Below are 16,079 nucleotides of genomic sequence, written 5' to 3'. Positions count from 1 at the left end.
GGGGGGGGGGGGGGGGGGGGGGTTGCTGTGGCCACACCCTCCACGAGGGAAAGCCCCTCCCCCCAAGAGGGAGCACGAAGGACACAGAAGGAAACGCTGTCTCCGCCCTCCGCCGGTAGCCCCAGGCGGGTGACGCATCCTAGCAGCCACCTCCCTCCCCCAATTACCGGATGCTCTTGATAAGACACGTGAATGGACCTGCTCAGTGACGTCACTGGAGCCGCAGGGCCCAGAAATTAGTCGTTCCCATTTTTAGCCCAGGATGTAAGTTAACAGATTCTAGATGATGCCCAAGTTGAGGGGCACCTTCACGTACCTCCTGAAGAATATGCTGTTACCGACACAGTATAGCTACTAAAGGTGTCAGGTGAGGAAAGCAGCTCGTGACCTGGGGTTGGAAACAGCAGAAGCAAAACGCGAGCCGTGGGCTCTTTCCGGGTGACCTGTGACGCCCCCAGCTGCGCTTTTTTCTGTGAAAGCAGCACGGGAAGCCAGGGAGGTGGGCACAGGAAGGCGCGGGGTTGTTCCACTCACGTGACTGCTGTCCTGCTCCTCCTTTCTGTTGGTTTTGAGGGTTTGGGTGGCTTTTTCGAGCTGTAGTTGGCATACGGCGCTGCGTCCGTTTCAGGTGCGCACGCGTGGATTTAACGCGTTCGTATCCTGCACGGGTGTGATCGCTGCGCGGCATTAGCTCACGCCTCCGCTGGCCCAGAATTACCGTTTCGTGTTTGTCGCGAGCACGTTGCAGATCTGCCCTCTTAGCAGCTCTGGCGTGTCGAGTGTGGCCAGTTGTCGTCAGCGCGCAGTGTGTTAGGTCCTCGGGACTCACTCATCTCCTAACTGGAAGTCCGTACCCTTGTGCCAACACCACCCCACTTCCCAGCCCTTGGCGACCCCCTTTCTACTCTCTGTGTCTGCCAGCGTGGATCTTTTAGACTCCGCACCCAAGCGAGATCACGCGGTATTTGTCTTTCCCTGACTTCCCTCCCTTCGCTTAAGGCCACCAGCGTCCGTGCGTGTTTGTCACGAATGGCGGGGTCTTCTTTCCCACAGCTGAGTGATATTCCATGGTGGGGGCAGGGGCTGTGAACCATCTTGCTCCGTTCATCCATTGACGGGCACTCAGGTTCTTTCCATATCTTGGTTACTTTGGACAATACTGCAGGAATGCTTTCCTTCGGATGTGTGGCCAGAAGTGAGATTGCCGGATCGTACGATTCTTCCGTTGTTAACTTTCTGAGAAACCTCTCTAGCGGCTGGACTAACTCACATTCGCCCAGCAGTACCGAAGGGCTCCCTATTCTCAGCATCCTTACCGACGGTTGTTATCTCTTGTCTCTTTGATGACAGCCATTCTGACAGGTGTGAGGTGATTTCTCATTGGGCTTTGATTTGCATTTCCCTGATGATGAGTGATGTGAATATTTTTGTGAATATTTTTCTCCATTCCGTAGTGTCTTTTCATTGGATTGACAGTTTCCTCTGCTGTGCAGAAGATTTTTAGTTTGATGCAGTCCTGCTTATTAACTTTTTTCTTTATTGCTTGTGCTTTTTTAAGTTTTGTTTATTTAAGTAATCTCTATACCCAACATGGGGCTCAGACTCACAACCTTGAGATCAAGAGTCGCACGCTCCACCGACTGAGTTAGCCGGCACCCCACGTGCTTTTAGTGTCATATCAAAAAATCATTGCCAGGGGGGCGCCTGGGTGGCTCACTTGGTTGAGCGTCTGACTCTTGATTTCGGCTCGGGTCATGATCTCACAGTTGGTGGCCTCGAGCCCCGTGTCCAGCTCCGCACTGACAGCACAGAGCCTTCTTGGGATTCTCTCGCCCACTCTCTGCGCCCCTCTCCTCTGCTTGCACCCTTGCTCTTGTTCACTCTCTCTAAAATTTAAAAAAAAAAAAAAAAAAAAAAAAAAAAAAAAAAAATCCTTGCCAAGACCAACGTCAAGGAGCTTTTTCCCTGTGTGTTCTCCCAGGAGTTTTACAGTTCCAGAATCTTACGTTGAAGTCTTGAATCCATTTCAAGTTAATTTTTGTGAGTGGCGTGAGATAGGCGTCCACTTTTCCTTGTTCTGCACGTGTTTTCCAGTTTTTCCAGCACATTTGTTGAAGAGACTATCCTTTCCCCTTTCCCCACTGAGTACTCTTGATGCCCTGGCCAAATACTAATCGATTGTCTACGTGGGGATCTATTTCTGGCTTTCTGTTCTGTTCCACTGGTCTGTGTGTCTGTGTCTGTCTGGGTGGTGGTGGTGGTTGTTGTTGTTGTTGATTGTTTTGGTTCTGTTACCATACTGATTTGAATACCGTAGCTTTGTAGTCTGGTTTGGAATCAACAAGTGTGATGCCTCCTGCTGTGTTACTCTTTCTCAGAATTGCTTTGGCCATTTGGAGTCTTTCGTGGTTCCATACAAACTTGCATGAAGAATGCCACTGGAGTTTTTATAGGGACTACGGTATAGACGGCGTCGAGTCGTCGGGACTTTTAATAGTGTTGATTCTTCTGATGCGTGAACGAACGCAGGACATCCTTCCATTTGTACCTTCTTCGGTTTCTTTACTTAGAATTATTTTCGTTTTCATTGCACGAAAAGTGTTCACTTGCTTGCATAAATTTACTCCTAAGTGTTTTGTTGCTTTTGATGCTGGTGCAAATGAGGTTTTTTCTTTCCCTTTCAGGTGTTTCACTTTCAGTGTATACGAATGCACTTGTTTTCTGTATGTTGGTTGTGTATCCTGCAACTTTACTGAATTCATCAGTAGTTTTTGGGTTGAGTCTTTCGAGTTTTCTCTACGTAAGATCACGTCATCTGCAAATAATGCCACTTTTATCCCTTCCATTCCAGTTTGGATGCCTTTTACTTCTTGGTCTTGCCCGATTACTCTGGCCGAGACTCCAGTCCTCTGTTGAAAAGACGTGGCAAGAGCAGGCATCCTTGTTTTGTTCCTGATCTTAGAGAAGATGCTTCCAGCCTCTCACCGCTGAGTATATTGGCTGTGTGTCTGTCTTGTGTGGGTGGCCTTTATTACCCGGAGGCGTGCCCCTTCTGTCCCCTGTCGTGGGGGGTCTTTGTCGTGAAAGGTCAATTGTGTTCGGTCAGATGCCATTTCTGCATCTGCTGAGACGTTCGGATCTTGACCTTTGACTCCGTCAACGTGACGCATCACACTTGTTGATCTGCGGGTGTCGAACCGTCGTTGCATCTCCGGGATAAATCCTACTTAATCACGATGTATGATCCTTTTAAAGTGCTGTTGAATTCAGTCTCCTAATATTGTGTTGAGAATGTTTACATCTGTGTTCGTCAGGAATACTGTTCTGTAGTTTCTTGCATCCTGGTCTGGTTTTGGGGTCAAGGTGACACGGGCCTCATAAAACGAGGGTGGGAGCGTCCCCTTCTCTCGGTTTTTCTGAAGGCGTTTGAGAAGGATCGCTGTTGAATTCTAGGTAGAAATCCCCAGGAAAGCCATGTCGTGGTCCCGGGCTTTTCTGTCCTGGGAGGTCTTTGGTCACTGAGTCAGTCTCCTTGCTCATTATCGGTCTGTTGAGACTTTCTGTTTCCTCACGAGTCAGTCCTGCTAGGTTGTCTGTCTCCAGGGATTTGTCCGTCTCTTCTAGGCTGTCCCCAGTTTGTCGGCATGGGATCGTTCCCAGGAGTCTCTCCCGATCCCGCGTGTTTCTGTGGTGTCAGTCGTCGTGTCTCCTCTGTCATTTCCGATCTTACTGACTTGAGTCTTTGCGGTTCCGTTTCTTCGTCCGGCTGAAGCTCTGTCAAATTTCGTATCTTCCCAAGAGACCAGCTCTTAATTTTGTTGCCGTCCCGCCCTTTCAGGTGTGTTCTGGGAAACACCACCATCCTGGCCGAGTTTGCTGGCGAAGAAGAGGTAAATCGTTTCCTGGCCCAAGGCCAGGCGGTGCCGTCCACCTCCGGCTGGCAGTCGGGCACCGGGGCCGGCCAGGCGCGGCTGGGCGCCTCGGGCGGCTCCCACGGCCTGGTGCGGAGCGACACCGGCCACTGGAGCGCCCCGTGTCTGGCCGGCAAAGGGAGCAGCGACCTGCTGTGGGGCGGGGTCCCCCAGTACTCAAGCAGCCTCTGGGGCCCTCCCAGCAGTGACGACGGCAGGGTGATCGGGAGCCCCACCCCGCTGAACACCCTGCTGCCCGGCGACCTTCTCAGCGGGGAATCCATCTAGGACCGAGAGGACCCCACGGGCACCACAATCAGCAGCGCCGGGAAGAGAAGGCTGACCCTTTCCAGCCCGGGCGGCGCTGAGGACCCCGCTTGGCCCGGAGCAGCCCGGCAGCCCTTGAGTACCTCCGTCCAGTACTGGGGACGCACGTCCGCCGCGGTCCTTGCGAACTGTCCACAGGACAGTGCGGGCTGCGCTTGGTCAGTGTCACACGCTAATGACAGGATGTTCCTCATAGCTTTTTATTTTGTGTCGTCTTATGTTCGTATGGTGTGTCGTCATTTTGATTTTTTAAGTATAAAAGCTGCTTAGACTAGTTCTATCATGAAGGGCACTTTTCAGATCGTGGGCTGGAAAGGGTTATTTTATCAAGGGGGGCGGGAGGGAGGGAGACGAGAAAGCCTATGTAAAACGAGCCTGTGACGATTATGCACATTACCAGAGGCGGCCCGTAGTCAGGGCGGCTGGTGTCCATCCCCGGGCACAGAGCGCGGGCCCCACGCGGCCGCCTGCGCTCTGCCCTCCGCTCCCACGGGCCCGCCTATGCACATTACCCTTGTTTCATTACTTTTTCCTGTCATTTTTTTTAATCCCAAAAAATATTTTTTAAAAGTTAAAAAAAAAAAAAAAGACATATCGAACATGCAAATACTTGAATCCAGCAGGCCAACAAGGAGACGCGGGCGCTCGCCGCGTCCAGTTCTGCACTCCCAAGCTGACACCAGTGCGCAGAGACAGGCTCCAGGAAACATTTCTGAGTTCACAGCCTATGTGCGTGTGTGCGCGTGTGTGTGCGTGCGCGCGTGTGCGCACTCCTGTGTTTGTGTGTTAAGCGTGTGAGGATTTAACTGTGGGTTTTCCCTTTTATTCAGTATATGCTTTTTTTTTTTTTTGGCGCATTGGTCCAACGTTTGTTACTATTATTAGCTTCTAACTTTGCACTGAGTGTCCCTGCTCTTCCTTTCGCTAATCCTATACGTTAAAGAGAATTCATAGGACAGGGCCGGTGACAATTCACGTGTAAATGTTTACTCAAGGACTCTGTTACTGCGTTTAAAAATTACAGTGTATATCTCTGGATAAATAATATGTATACCTACCTTTAGCAGCTTTTTATTGTGGACTAATGCAAGAGAATTATTACCAGAGTATTGCACCGTGTTTCCATTTGGAATATAAAGCGAAAGAGAAAACAGCTGGTGCTGGACCGTGGCCATAGATACTGGTGAGAGCCACCGGCCCCGCACGAGGAGCGGGGCCAAGCACTTGGACCTGGGTGGTGACCGCTTTCGGAGGGGCCCGTGCTCAGGGCTCCCACCTGTTTACAGACCCTTTTTTCTCCTTCAGACTTTAAAATTAAAAAAAAAAAAAAAAAAAAAAATTGGTCCCGATTTAAAAAAAAATTTAAAAAAAAAAAAAAAAAAAAAAAAGAAAAAAAAAGAGACTTCTGTGGTAAAGAAACCTATTTTCCGAATGCAGATTCGCTACTTCAGAGCTCTGGGATTGAACAAGTGTCGTCGCTTCCCTCCAGCCATCGTTGTGGACTGTCGAGTGTCCCCTTCGTCGAGGTGACGAGACGTTGTGGTCACTGTCTTGCACATGTGGACGCGCTCTCAGGAAAGCCAGGGTTCCCGAGGGGCAGCTCCACACCATTTCATGTATTTTGTAACCCGACTCCTAGCACTGAAGATGTTATTAAAAAACAAACAAAAAAATAAAAAGAAAGAAAAAAAAAGAAAAAAGGAAAAAAAAAAACCACAAAGAAGAAAAATACCTAATCTCTAATGTGTAGCAGTTACATATTTACCAAATAACGGACTCAAAAGAAATAGATGTTTGAAGAGTGCTTTATATATTAAAAATTGCTTTATGTTTTAAAAATGATCAATGTTTTGATTGTTTTGCAAGAAAGAAAGACAATGGAGTAACATACCCTCAAGTATGTTTTAAAAATATATGAACATTGTGCTCCCTGCCTGCTTGATCAGGAAACTTGTGCATTACATTTTTTTTAATTAGCTTTTTAATGGTTTTATCAAAACAAAACAAAACAAAAAAAGAACAAAAAACAAAAAATTAAAAAAAAAAAAACAAAAAAAATTTTAAAAAAAAAGAGAAAGTCCTGCAAAATTGCAGATCGACAAAAGCTGGTTTTATAGAGGATCATGAACTATGCACAAACCGGGTTCAAGACTTGTTTTCTGAAGTTTAGTCGTGTATTTAGCTAAACAAACCTTCCTCAGAGTAAGTGCATCTCATTGCCGTTACCTGCGTCCTATGTATTTGACGTACACGTACTTAACGCGTGTACGTCAAATATATGTGCGAGCGCGCGTGCGTGCATGCGTGTGCGTCCAGACAGCGGGCCGTGCTGCCGCCTAGCATCGGGTTGTAGAAAAACGGAGTTTTTAAAATTGGGGATGGAAGTGAAGACGCTTTATTTGTTTGTTTTTGTTTTTTGTTAATTTTTTTTGACCTTTTCTTTTGAATTAAAGATGTCTGTAACTCTGAGATTAAAAAACAAGTTTGTGGCTTTTAATGTTTTTTCCTCATAGAATGTGATCGTTAAAGAACACGCACCGAGAGTTGCTTTCAAAAGGACAACGCTTTGTTGAATCTTAATAAATTGCAATTTTTTTCTTGGCTGTTCAAATAAATGTGGTTTTTGTTTTTGTTTTTGTTTTTGTTTTTGTTTCTGTTTTCCCAGGGACAGGTATCCTCGATTTTCACTTTATGTGCTGGGGGAGAGAGCGCGCCCCTCTCTGCCAGCCTCCGAGCTACGCGAGTAAGGAGACGGGAGGCCCGGATGCCGGCTGGGTGGCGGATAATGTTCTCGTTTGTCTCGTACCTTTGCAGTTCGCCCTGAAGCCCCAGCACGGATGGTCGAGAGCCTGAGACGCAGCCAGGGCCCGCGGCCCCCCCCGGCCCCCCGGCCCCCGTGACCCGGTTTGGGCGTCAGAAATATTTGGACAGAAGCGCGTGATGGAGGAGGTCTTCTGTGTTTCCTAGACGTTTCCTCGTTTATCCCTGTAAAACAACCCAAAGTGAGCCGTGGAAGGTACCTGTCACGAAGCACTGTGCACGAGCAGAGCGGGAGTCCAGGCCCGGCCAGGGCGCGTGGCTCGCTCTCGGTGCCGTATCCCCCTCCCGCGGCAGCCAAGAGGCGAACACTTCGCTCATTTTCTCGGGTCCGCGCCGAACACCATGACCTTAGAGCGGTTCCGGAAGCATCGGCGCCTCTCATCATCCAGATGGTGAAGACGGTGTCCGGGAGACCAGCCGGCACGTCCGCCGCCGTGACCGCTTGCCCAGAGACTGGCAGGACGACGCGCTGTCTCCACCCCCCTTCCGCGGCGGGAAGGCAGGCCCGCGGACTCCTGGCCCCGCCCCACCTCTTCGGAAAGCTGCGCCGGACCGGACCGCGCCGAGGGGCGCCGAGGGGCGCCGAGGGGCTCCCGGTCCGTCCGGAGAAGCGCAAGACCAGAACGGATGGAAGCCGGGAGCGGGGCAAAGCGCACCCGGTCAACAAGCAGGCACTCCCAACAAGCAGGTGCAGCGTCCAGGGTTTCTGCGAGAGCGCAAACTGGCAGCGCCTGCTCCCCAGGGCGACGGGCTCGGCGCCCCCAAAACATGCAGGGGGTGCGCCAGGCTGGAGGTGGGGCCGCCCCGGGCCCGGGAGGCCGGATCAGATTTTAACGGGCTGCGGAAAGCTGGGGGCGGCGCGGGTGACCCAACGTAAGCCCAGGTCGGGAGTGACTGCTGGTGGACCAGGAGTGGGCAGCGGGGGTCCTGGTGCCCACAGTACAAGAGGAGGCTTGGCGTCTGGAATCGAGAAGAGGGTAGGTGCGGAGCTGCGCTTTTGAGAACGTCCTGGCAACACCTGGGGAGAATGGCGGACCAAAGACCGGATGCCCGGTGGTTAGTAGCAGAGTCCACAGAGAAGGGGCTGTTCCAACAGCCAGGAGGCCCGAAGAAGAGGCATCAGGGGGAGGGGGAGGGGCGACCACTGATTCTAGCGACCGAGAGGAGACCGGAGACGCCGAGCAGCTGAGCCCATGTTCATTGACCAGAGCGAAACGCAGAGCGGCATCTCAAGAAGATTCTTCCCTGGTGCAGTACGCTCGGGATGGATCGAGGGAAACCCCCAAGGAAGCATGACCGGAGTCATAATTAACTTGCCAGCTTTGTGCATCGCATCTCGGTGCAAACGCAGTCGATGAGCTCCCCTTGCGTGACGCTGTCTGACCAGGAACCGGATAAATAGCAGGCCCGGCCGGCGCCCCGGTTTGGGAAACGGAAGCACGTTTCCCAACACCCCCTCCCTGGGCACTTCTGCCTTGGGCTCAAGAGACCGTGTCAGATGCTACACAAAGCTGCATTAGAATTCTCTGGAAACTTTTTTTAAACCCCAGTGCCAGGACACCTCCCAAACTAAGCAAGCAGAATCCCCGGGGGCGGGCCCCGGGCCCCCGAGTTTTAGTCTCCCCATTTGGCTCCGTTGAGGAGCCAGAGCCGAGCAGCAGTGGCCTGGAGGAATCTTGTCATCAGCCCAAAAGCTCCGTCAACCTCCTGGCCCCTGGAAGAGCAATTTCTTTCTTTTCTTTTTTTTTTTTTTTTTTTTTTTTTTTTGCGTTTATTTTATTTTTGAGGGACAGAGACAGAGGGCGAGCGGGGGAGGGGCAGAGAGACAGAACGTGAAGCAGGCTCCAGGCTCCGAGCTGTCAGCACAGAGCCCGATGTGGGGCTTGAACCCACGAACCGCGAGATCATGACCTGAGCTGCAGTCAGACACTCAGCCGCCTGAGCCACCCAGGCGCCCCTGAAAGCAGTTTCTAAGTGCTCAGTTGGCCTCTTTTGGCAATTATAGATCGCTTTTTTTTTTTTTTTTTTTTTTTTTTTTTTTAAGCAAAATCCCCGTGCCAAGCGTGGTCCTAAGCACCGTACGGGACCTGTCATTTGCTCCAGCAGCCCCACGAGGCGAGGAACCCGGCTGGGCAAGGGTCACAGAGCAGGCGCGAGGCTACCAGCTCAGAAGGGTCAGGATCCGGGCCCGTCCGACACCCCAGCCCTTGCGCAGGCCCGATCCCCCGGGGGCTCCGGCGCGGGAGGAACGTGGTGAGATGCGCTGACCGGAGGATGTTGAGGCCGCACGCCGTCGGAAACAGCGCGACGGGAGGCGGGTGTCCAGGAGGAGAGTGGGCTCACGTGGGAGCCGGGCCGGCAGGAGTCAGCGCTGCGGTCCCGGGGCAGAATTTCTTCAGAAAACCTGTGTTTTGCTCTTAAGGTCTTTCAACTGATTGGGTAAGGCCCACACACATTATTGGGGATAATCTCCCTGAAGTCGGCTGGCTGTACGTGCTAAACACCCGCGAAACGCCCTAACGGCAGCGCCCGAGTTAGTGCTCGAGTGAGTGAGGGACACACACAGCCGTCACACCCGGTAGTTCTACAGAAACCTGGGCAGGCCTTTGACTTGTCAGAGCAGTTTGGCCTGACCTCACGGGGGCCACGAGGCAGCTCAAACTGGGAGTGGTCTGTCTGTGCCCGTCCAGAGGCAGGTGTCAGGAAGGGCGTGTCGCAGAGTCCTTGGCCAGCCTCCCTCCATCCGGACGCCCATCCAACTTCACCCCGACGTGCTCGTGCCCACGATGAGCACCAGCCATCTGCAGGGATCCCTGAGCCCCGTGTTGGGACTGGCCACGGCAAGCCAGGAATCGAGCTGTCGGGGGCATCGAGGGCGCCGCCCCCCCCCCCACAGAGAGTGCCAGGTGAGCCTCCGGGGCCACATCAGCAGGTGGACCTGTCCCCGCACATCTGCGAACAGTCATACGCGCCCCCACCCCCCGTGAGACCGTCCTCGGAGAGGGGACGGTTCGGGTGGGCGTGGGCCCGGCTGGGGGCACTGCTGGTGGTGGTGTCTCCGCCGTGGGTTTGATTGGCGCTCCCCACTGCCTCGCCCGGGCCCGAGCTGTGCTCTTCTGGATTCCCCTGTGGGATGAGGAGTCGTGGGGCCATCTCCCCGGCTGCCACAGACCTGGGACACGGGGGCCTGTGACGGCCTCTCCCCACCTTCCCTTACTCCCGGGTTCATGGCATCCCCACAGGATCGCCAGGCCGTCCCGGCCTGCGTGCTGGCTGCCCCTCTGCCTGGCAGGCTCCTGTCCCCGTGGCCCGCTGCTAACTGGGACGCCGTCCCCCAGCCTCCCTAACTTTGCTCTCCACACCCCCGGCCCTGTAACCGCGGGATACCACCGCTGACAGCTCTGTCATCCTGGACACCCCCCACACTTGCTCCTTGCCTGCCTGGCTGCCCGCACAGGTGCCAGCCACCTGGCACAGGCTGGCCAGGGGCACCTGTCAAGCCTTGGGTTGGTCCACCTGCCATCTGAGGCTCTGCCAGCAGAGGGCGCCCTGTGCTTAGCGCCAGACCCTCGCACCCCTGCGGAGGGAGGGAAGAGCAGCCTCCAGCCAGAAAGAGGAAATAAAGGGGCCCTAGGTTCCCACGCCCTCCGCCTGGACGTCATCAGCAGGCGAGGGGAGGGGACACAGCACAGTGGTGCTTGGGCGCCCGGCTGGCTCGGCTCTGAGCACAGACTCCCAAGAGAGGCCCATTCTGCAAAATATTTTTACAGAATAAATAGAGTCCCGAGCAGGATCTAGTCCACTGGGGGGGGCTCCAGCCCCACTCGCCCACCCTCCAGCTCCAGCCTCGATGGGCTGCAGAGTCCCGTCACCCTCCCCGTGGCCCAGTGGGGTTGTCCGGTGCGTGCACCGTCTCAGATTGGCTGGCGTCTCTGCCTGCGGGGCCGTGGAATCGGAGGGTGACGGGCACGGGCCGTACTTGTGAGCGGATGCAGGGCTGTCCTAGCGGGCGTCCGGATCCTCCTCGAGCCTCTCGGCCTCCTGGGTTCTACCACCCCTGCCAGAAGGGGGAGTCAGCAAGGGGCCCCTCTGTCCTGGGGGCAGCAGCGGGTCACCCACCCAGGAGGCTGAGGAGTCGTCCCGCCAGCCCGGCTGAAGCCAGACACCCAGCACCCCTTGTCAGGGGCTGCACGCTGCCCCCCCCCCCCCCCCCCCCCCCCCCCCCGCCCCGGCCAAGGGTAAAGAAGCTTCTGGAGAGCCTGAAAGGGGCTGGACAGACCTCCAGTGTGTCTGTAGGCTGGGCGGGGCTCTCCGATGGCTCAGTCTACAGGTTCCTGCTACCCAGGGATGAGCCCCGGGGCCTGGATTGCCCTCCTCAGCCTGCCCAACCTGGCCCGGGCGGGGCGGGAGTCCGTCCCCAGGTGTCTGTCCGGGCAGCAGGAAGACGGGTGGGCTTGCCCCCACGTAAGAGAGGAGCAAGGACAAAGGAGGCTACAGCAAGCTGCACCACCCTGCCTGGAGCGTGCACCCCCCGGGAACTGAGGGGCCAGCTCTCGGGCACCCCAACTTAGAAAGAAAAGGGCGTGGCAGGGAGGACAGGAGGGGAAGGGCCTCAGAGCCCAGCTCAACCCCACCCCTACACACGCTTCTCCTCTGCCTGCCTTTGCCCACCAGACTTCACCACGCCTGAGCAGGGAAGGTGGGAAGGAGAGCAGCCGGGGAGGCCAGCACCCCTGCCCTCCTCACTCCCTGCTCTGCGCCAAGTGCCCGACCCCGCCATGGCCCCTCACCTGCTCCTCTCCTTCTTCTCGTAGACAGAGTGAAGCTTGTTGATCAAGAAGATTTTGTCTTCCCCCTCCTAGAAAGGCCAGAACACAGAGTGAGGGAACAGTTGTCCATCCGTCTGTTCAGAACGGTCCTTAGGGAGCTCACAAGGACTGTGGGACAGGACAAGCACAAAAGGTTTAAGGGGGAAAGAGGCACCAAACAAGGATGGAAAAACCAAGAGCCAGGCAATGGGCATACATAGAGATCTAAGCTTCCTAGCGGCCAAGGTGAAAAGGGAAATGTGATCGGGGGCCCAGTGAAGGCCACAGAGTCAGCCTGACCCAATCTAAAACTGGTCCTGCCACTTACTAACTCTGCACTGGGCAAATTACCTCCTCTCTGACCTCAGAGTCACCGTCTGTAAAAGGGAGATAAGAATGTCTGCCTCATAGGGCTTGTGTCCCTTTCTACTGTTGTTGTGACCAATTACCACAAACTTAGCAGCTGAAGACAACACAAATTCATCCTTCGGTTCTGGAGATCGGAAGTCCAAAATGGGCCTCACTGGGCCTAGGATGGAGGTGTCGGCCAAACCGGTTCCTTCCTGAGACTCTGGGGGGCATCCTGGCTTGCTTTCTCCAGCTTCCGCAACCCGCCCACAGCCCTGGGCTCGGGGCCCTTTCCGTCCCAAATGGTGGATCTGGAGGGCTGTGCGCTCAGTCAGCCACCCAGTTTCCCAGGCCCCGGGGAAAAGCCACTCGGGGAGCTAGCTGAGCTCAGACCTGCAGCCCCCAAGGCCGCAGACCCGGGGCGGGGCCTGGCCTTGGGCAGACGCGGTCTGCAGCAAGGGCCCGCCCGGAGACCCGTCCTTCCGCTGGCCGAGAACTAGCAGGTGGAGCCGTGCGGCCACCACCCCCACCCCCAGCACGCGCCTGGACGAGGCGCGGCCCCCAGCCCCACGTGGATGCCGGGCCACAGGCACAGCTGGCCCCAAAGTGGCCCGAGCATTGGGTGCACGAGTGAAAAACCCCAGAAGGAAAACAGCCCTGGGAGGGCGGCGTCTGCGCGGGGACCCGCTGTCGCCGGCCGGTCCCGCCGAGCGCCCAGCCCGGACCCGGGCAAGACACCTTCCCCAGCTGGGAAGATGCCACCCAAGCGACCCAGATGCCACAGCCACGTGCTTTTTATAACATGACAGGAGGTCCAGTAACCCAGCGGGGAAAGAGCCACGCTCGGGGCAGGAGGGACGGTCCGCAGGGCAGGGCCGGGCGGCCTCTCCGCGTGGGCTTGGGCGGCAGGGGATGGGCGGATCCCGAGGGGTCCCAGGAGGGAGCCGCGCCCCGGGCTTCCGGGCCCACCCTGCCTCTCACACTTTCCCGACAAACTGCAACGTGCTTCGTAAAAATGTTTTAAATCCCGACCCGCTTTCAACCTCACTCCCCTGGTTTGTGAAACGGAGGCACGGAACGGGGTCCGCGTCCTGACGTGAGTCCCCTAGGAAGTCCAGCAGCTGTTTCCATGTCTCAGAGACCCTCACAGAGACTCCCCGCCCCGCAGGGCCGCACACCCTGTCCCCGGCGGTCTCTGCCACCCGCCCGCCTCCCTCCTCACCTCCCTCCTCACCTCTGCTTAGTACAAGCCACACACAGTCCCCGGTGGTGTCACGTGTTTGGCAAACAGACCCTTTCAGCAGCCCCGGTGGGTGGGGGGTGGGGCTCAGCGAGCAGGTGGCCCGCAGGGCAGGGGGTGGGAGGGGCACTCACATTGCTGATCTGCTCCCGGAGGAGGCAGATGACCTTCCGCTGGCCCTTCACCACCTGGATGTTGAGGTAGATCACAGCCCTGCAGGAAATGGGGGAGGCGGTTGGGGTCGGGGTGGGGGGGGGGGGGGGGGGCGGACAGGATGGGGCCCCCCCCCCCCCCCCCCCCCCTCCCGCGGGCCGGTCCTTCCCCCGGAAGCCCCGCCCACCCGCACTCACAGCAGCAGGGCCGACACCAGGTAGACGGGGAAGGTATTTTCCACCAGGTACCGGTGGACCCGGGGCAGCCAGGAGACCCTGGGGCCCGCCTTCTCCAGGCGCCGCACCCACACCCTGCCCGCCTCGTACATGGTGTCCAGGGTCCGGAAGGGGCCGCAGGTGCTGGAGGGCTTCACCCTGGGGGAGGACGGCGGCCCGCGCGTCACCCCACACCGCAGCGCCTCCCGAATCCGGGGCCCACCCCGCGCCCCCGCCCCCAGGCGGCAAGCGCCCACTCACTGCCACACGGCGTAGCAGAGGAAGACGGCGGCTCCCAGGAAGGACGGGAAGCAGAGCAGCGAGATGAAGACGGTGCTCATGTGGGAGGCCAGCCAGGGCCTGCGGGGCGCCTGGCAGTTGGCCATCAGGCTCGTCTGGGGGCAAAGGGACAAAGGCTGCCCTGCCGCCTGGGCCCCCCTCCCCCAGGCCCGGCAGGGGGCCTCCCGCGGGGTAGGGGCCCTGAGCCCAGACCCCAGGACGGAACGGGCTCCCCTTCCCCCCCCCCCCCCCCCCCCCCCGAAGCAGACCCTCCAGGTGTGAGCGTGCGGGGTGGGGAGAGCCGGCCAGGCCAGCCTCCTGCTTTACAGGGGGGAGACCGAGGCACAGGAGGGGGGGCTCGTCCACCCACCCTCATGTGCGGGAGAGTCCACAGAAACAACCACCCGGCTGACTGAAGGTCTCTGCTGGGGCGGGCACCGTGCCCGGTGCTTCGTGAACGTCGCCTCCAGCAGGGCACTGTCCCCATCGCCCAGACGAGGAAACGGAGGGCCAGAGAGAACCTGGTTCCCAACCCCAATCGGCTTCCCTCGGCCCAGGTTGAGGCCTCCGCTCAGAGCAGCTCCCAGGGCCAGGCCCTGAGGCCCGGCACGCTCGAGCGCCCAGCAACGCCCAGGGACCAGACAGGATGCCACCCAGCCTGTGAAAGGCAGTGAGGCGGTGGGGGGCGGGGGGGGGGGGGGGGGGGGGGGGGGGCGGTGCGGGGGGGGGGGGCAGTCGGCTGTTCCCTGGGGACCATGGGACTGACCCCAGAGGGAGCCCGGGGATGCCGGCCCCAGACCACTCAGGCCGAGGGGAGGGTTCCAAAGCCGGGGCTCCGGGTCCAGCAGCCCGGTGACCCGCCCTGGCTGCACACTCTCCCGAGGCCCTGCCACCTTCCTGGGGGCCCAGCGGGCACCTTTACCTTCTTGATGTAGAAGAGAAACACCAGCTTGATGATCTGGACGGCAGGGAGGAGGGGAGCAAAGAGGACCCCCAGCCTGGGGAGACAGGGGCGGGGGCTGCAGTCCAGAGGCTGGGGTCACGACCCCTGTGCCGCACCCCAGGGCTACCGCGGCCCGGCCCGGGGTCAGACCTCCCGGCCGCACCCCAAGGCCGGGCCGGGCTCAGGAGCCTGGGAGGGGAGGGGTCGGGGCCCGCGTCAGTCCAGAGTCCCACGGCGGGGCCCTGCTAGGGTCCCGAGCGGGGAAGGGGGCTCCGCCTTGGCCGGGCAGTGGCAGGCCAGCGGAAGATGCTCACCAGGTCAGGGTCTGCCCGTAAATCAGCTCCAGAACGTTCCCGGCAATGTCGAACTCCGGCTTCTCCTTCCTCTTAAGCTTCCTCTCGGAGATGAGCCTGGGGCAGAGGAGCCCCTGAGGGTCACTTAGGAGGCCCAGGCCCAGAGACCGGTCCCCGCAGGCAGGCACCCCGACCGGTGACCCTCCCCTCGGGCCGAGCCGCCCGCCCTGCCCGCCCCCCTCAGGCGCCCAGCTGACGTCAGGGCACACGGCAGGCCGAGGCCCCCAACCTGAGGGGCTCCAGGCTGCAGCTGACTTCCTCCCAGTCTTTTTTCTGTTTTGTTTTGTTTTGTTTTTTTTAAGGAAACTCCACACCCAACGTGGGGCTTGAACCCATGACCCCAAGATGATGAGTCGCACGTTCCACTGACCCAGCCCTCCCAGCGCACCATCCCCCCTCCCCCCACCCCTCAGTCTCTGTTCAACGTCCAGGCTTCACACGCTTCACTGACCGTCAAACATCCCTGTTTTTAATTACTATCAAATGCATATGTTCCCGGAAAAAAAACACAAACAGAAGAAAATAAAAACACTTCCAGGCGTTAGCACCTGCAGCACCTTGAAAACGTCCCTCTCCTTCCTTCCTTCCCTTTTATCCCCTTTGCACAAGACTGAGATCATACATCATTTTGAAAACTCTTCCCCCACCCCCGATCTAAAAAGAAAACGGGGGGGGGGGGGGG

The 16,079-nt window shown here is 57.4% G+C and overlaps 2 protein-coding genes across 12 annotated transcripts in view; one reads left to right on the top strand and one right to left on the bottom strand.

The window, feature by feature from the left end:
* The window catches only part of TNRC6C (trinucleotide repeat containing adaptor 6C), an 87,312-nt gene extending 81,733 nt beyond the window's left edge, over nt 1-5,579 (top strand). For all 5 annotated transcript variants that reach the window (XM_049635602.1, XM_049635599.1, XM_049635600.1 and 2 more), the window contains one exon: nt 3,839-5,579. In XM_049635602.1, coding sequence (XP_049491559.1) covers nt 3,839-4,199 — 361 coding nt within the window. In that variant the 3' untranslated portion in view covers nt 4,200-5,579. The remainder of the gene's footprint in view (nt 1-3,838) is intronic.
* Nucleotides 4,793-16,079, bottom strand: part of TMC6 (transmembrane channel like 6) — a 20,916-nt gene continuing 9,629 nt past the window's right edge. For 5 of the 7 annotated variants that reach the window (XM_049635607.1, XM_049635605.1, XM_049635603.1 and 2 more), the window contains exons 15-21: nt 15,359-15,454; nt 15,024-15,099; nt 14,084-14,217; nt 13,805-13,981; nt 13,589-13,667; nt 11,849-11,916; nt 9,189-11,115 (exon numbers count right to left, since the gene is read on the bottom strand). In XM_049635607.1, the coding sequence (XP_049491564.1) occupies nt 11,061-11,115; nt 11,849-11,916; nt 13,589-13,667; nt 13,805-13,981; nt 14,084-14,217; nt 15,024-15,099; nt 15,359-15,454 (685 nt within the window). In that variant the 3' untranslated portion in view covers nt 9,189-11,060. Of the gene's footprint in view, nt 7,224-9,188; nt 11,116-11,848; nt 11,917-13,588; nt 13,668-13,804; nt 13,982-14,083; nt 14,218-15,023; nt 15,100-15,358; nt 15,455-16,079 lie in introns of those variants that run through there. The other 2 variants (XM_049635609.1, XM_049635608.1) reach the window with 2 other exon arrangements.

Source organism: Panthera uncia, chromosome E1, assembly GCF_023721935.1.
Source record: "Panthera uncia isolate 11264 chromosome E1, Puncia_PCG_1.0, whole genome shotgun sequence".
In the NCBI taxonomy this organism is placed as follows: Eukaryota; Metazoa; Chordata; class Mammalia; order Carnivora; family Felidae; genus Panthera; species Panthera uncia.
Note: the sequence above shows the minus strand (reverse complement) of the source record. Positions and strands in the feature narration are given on the sequence as shown.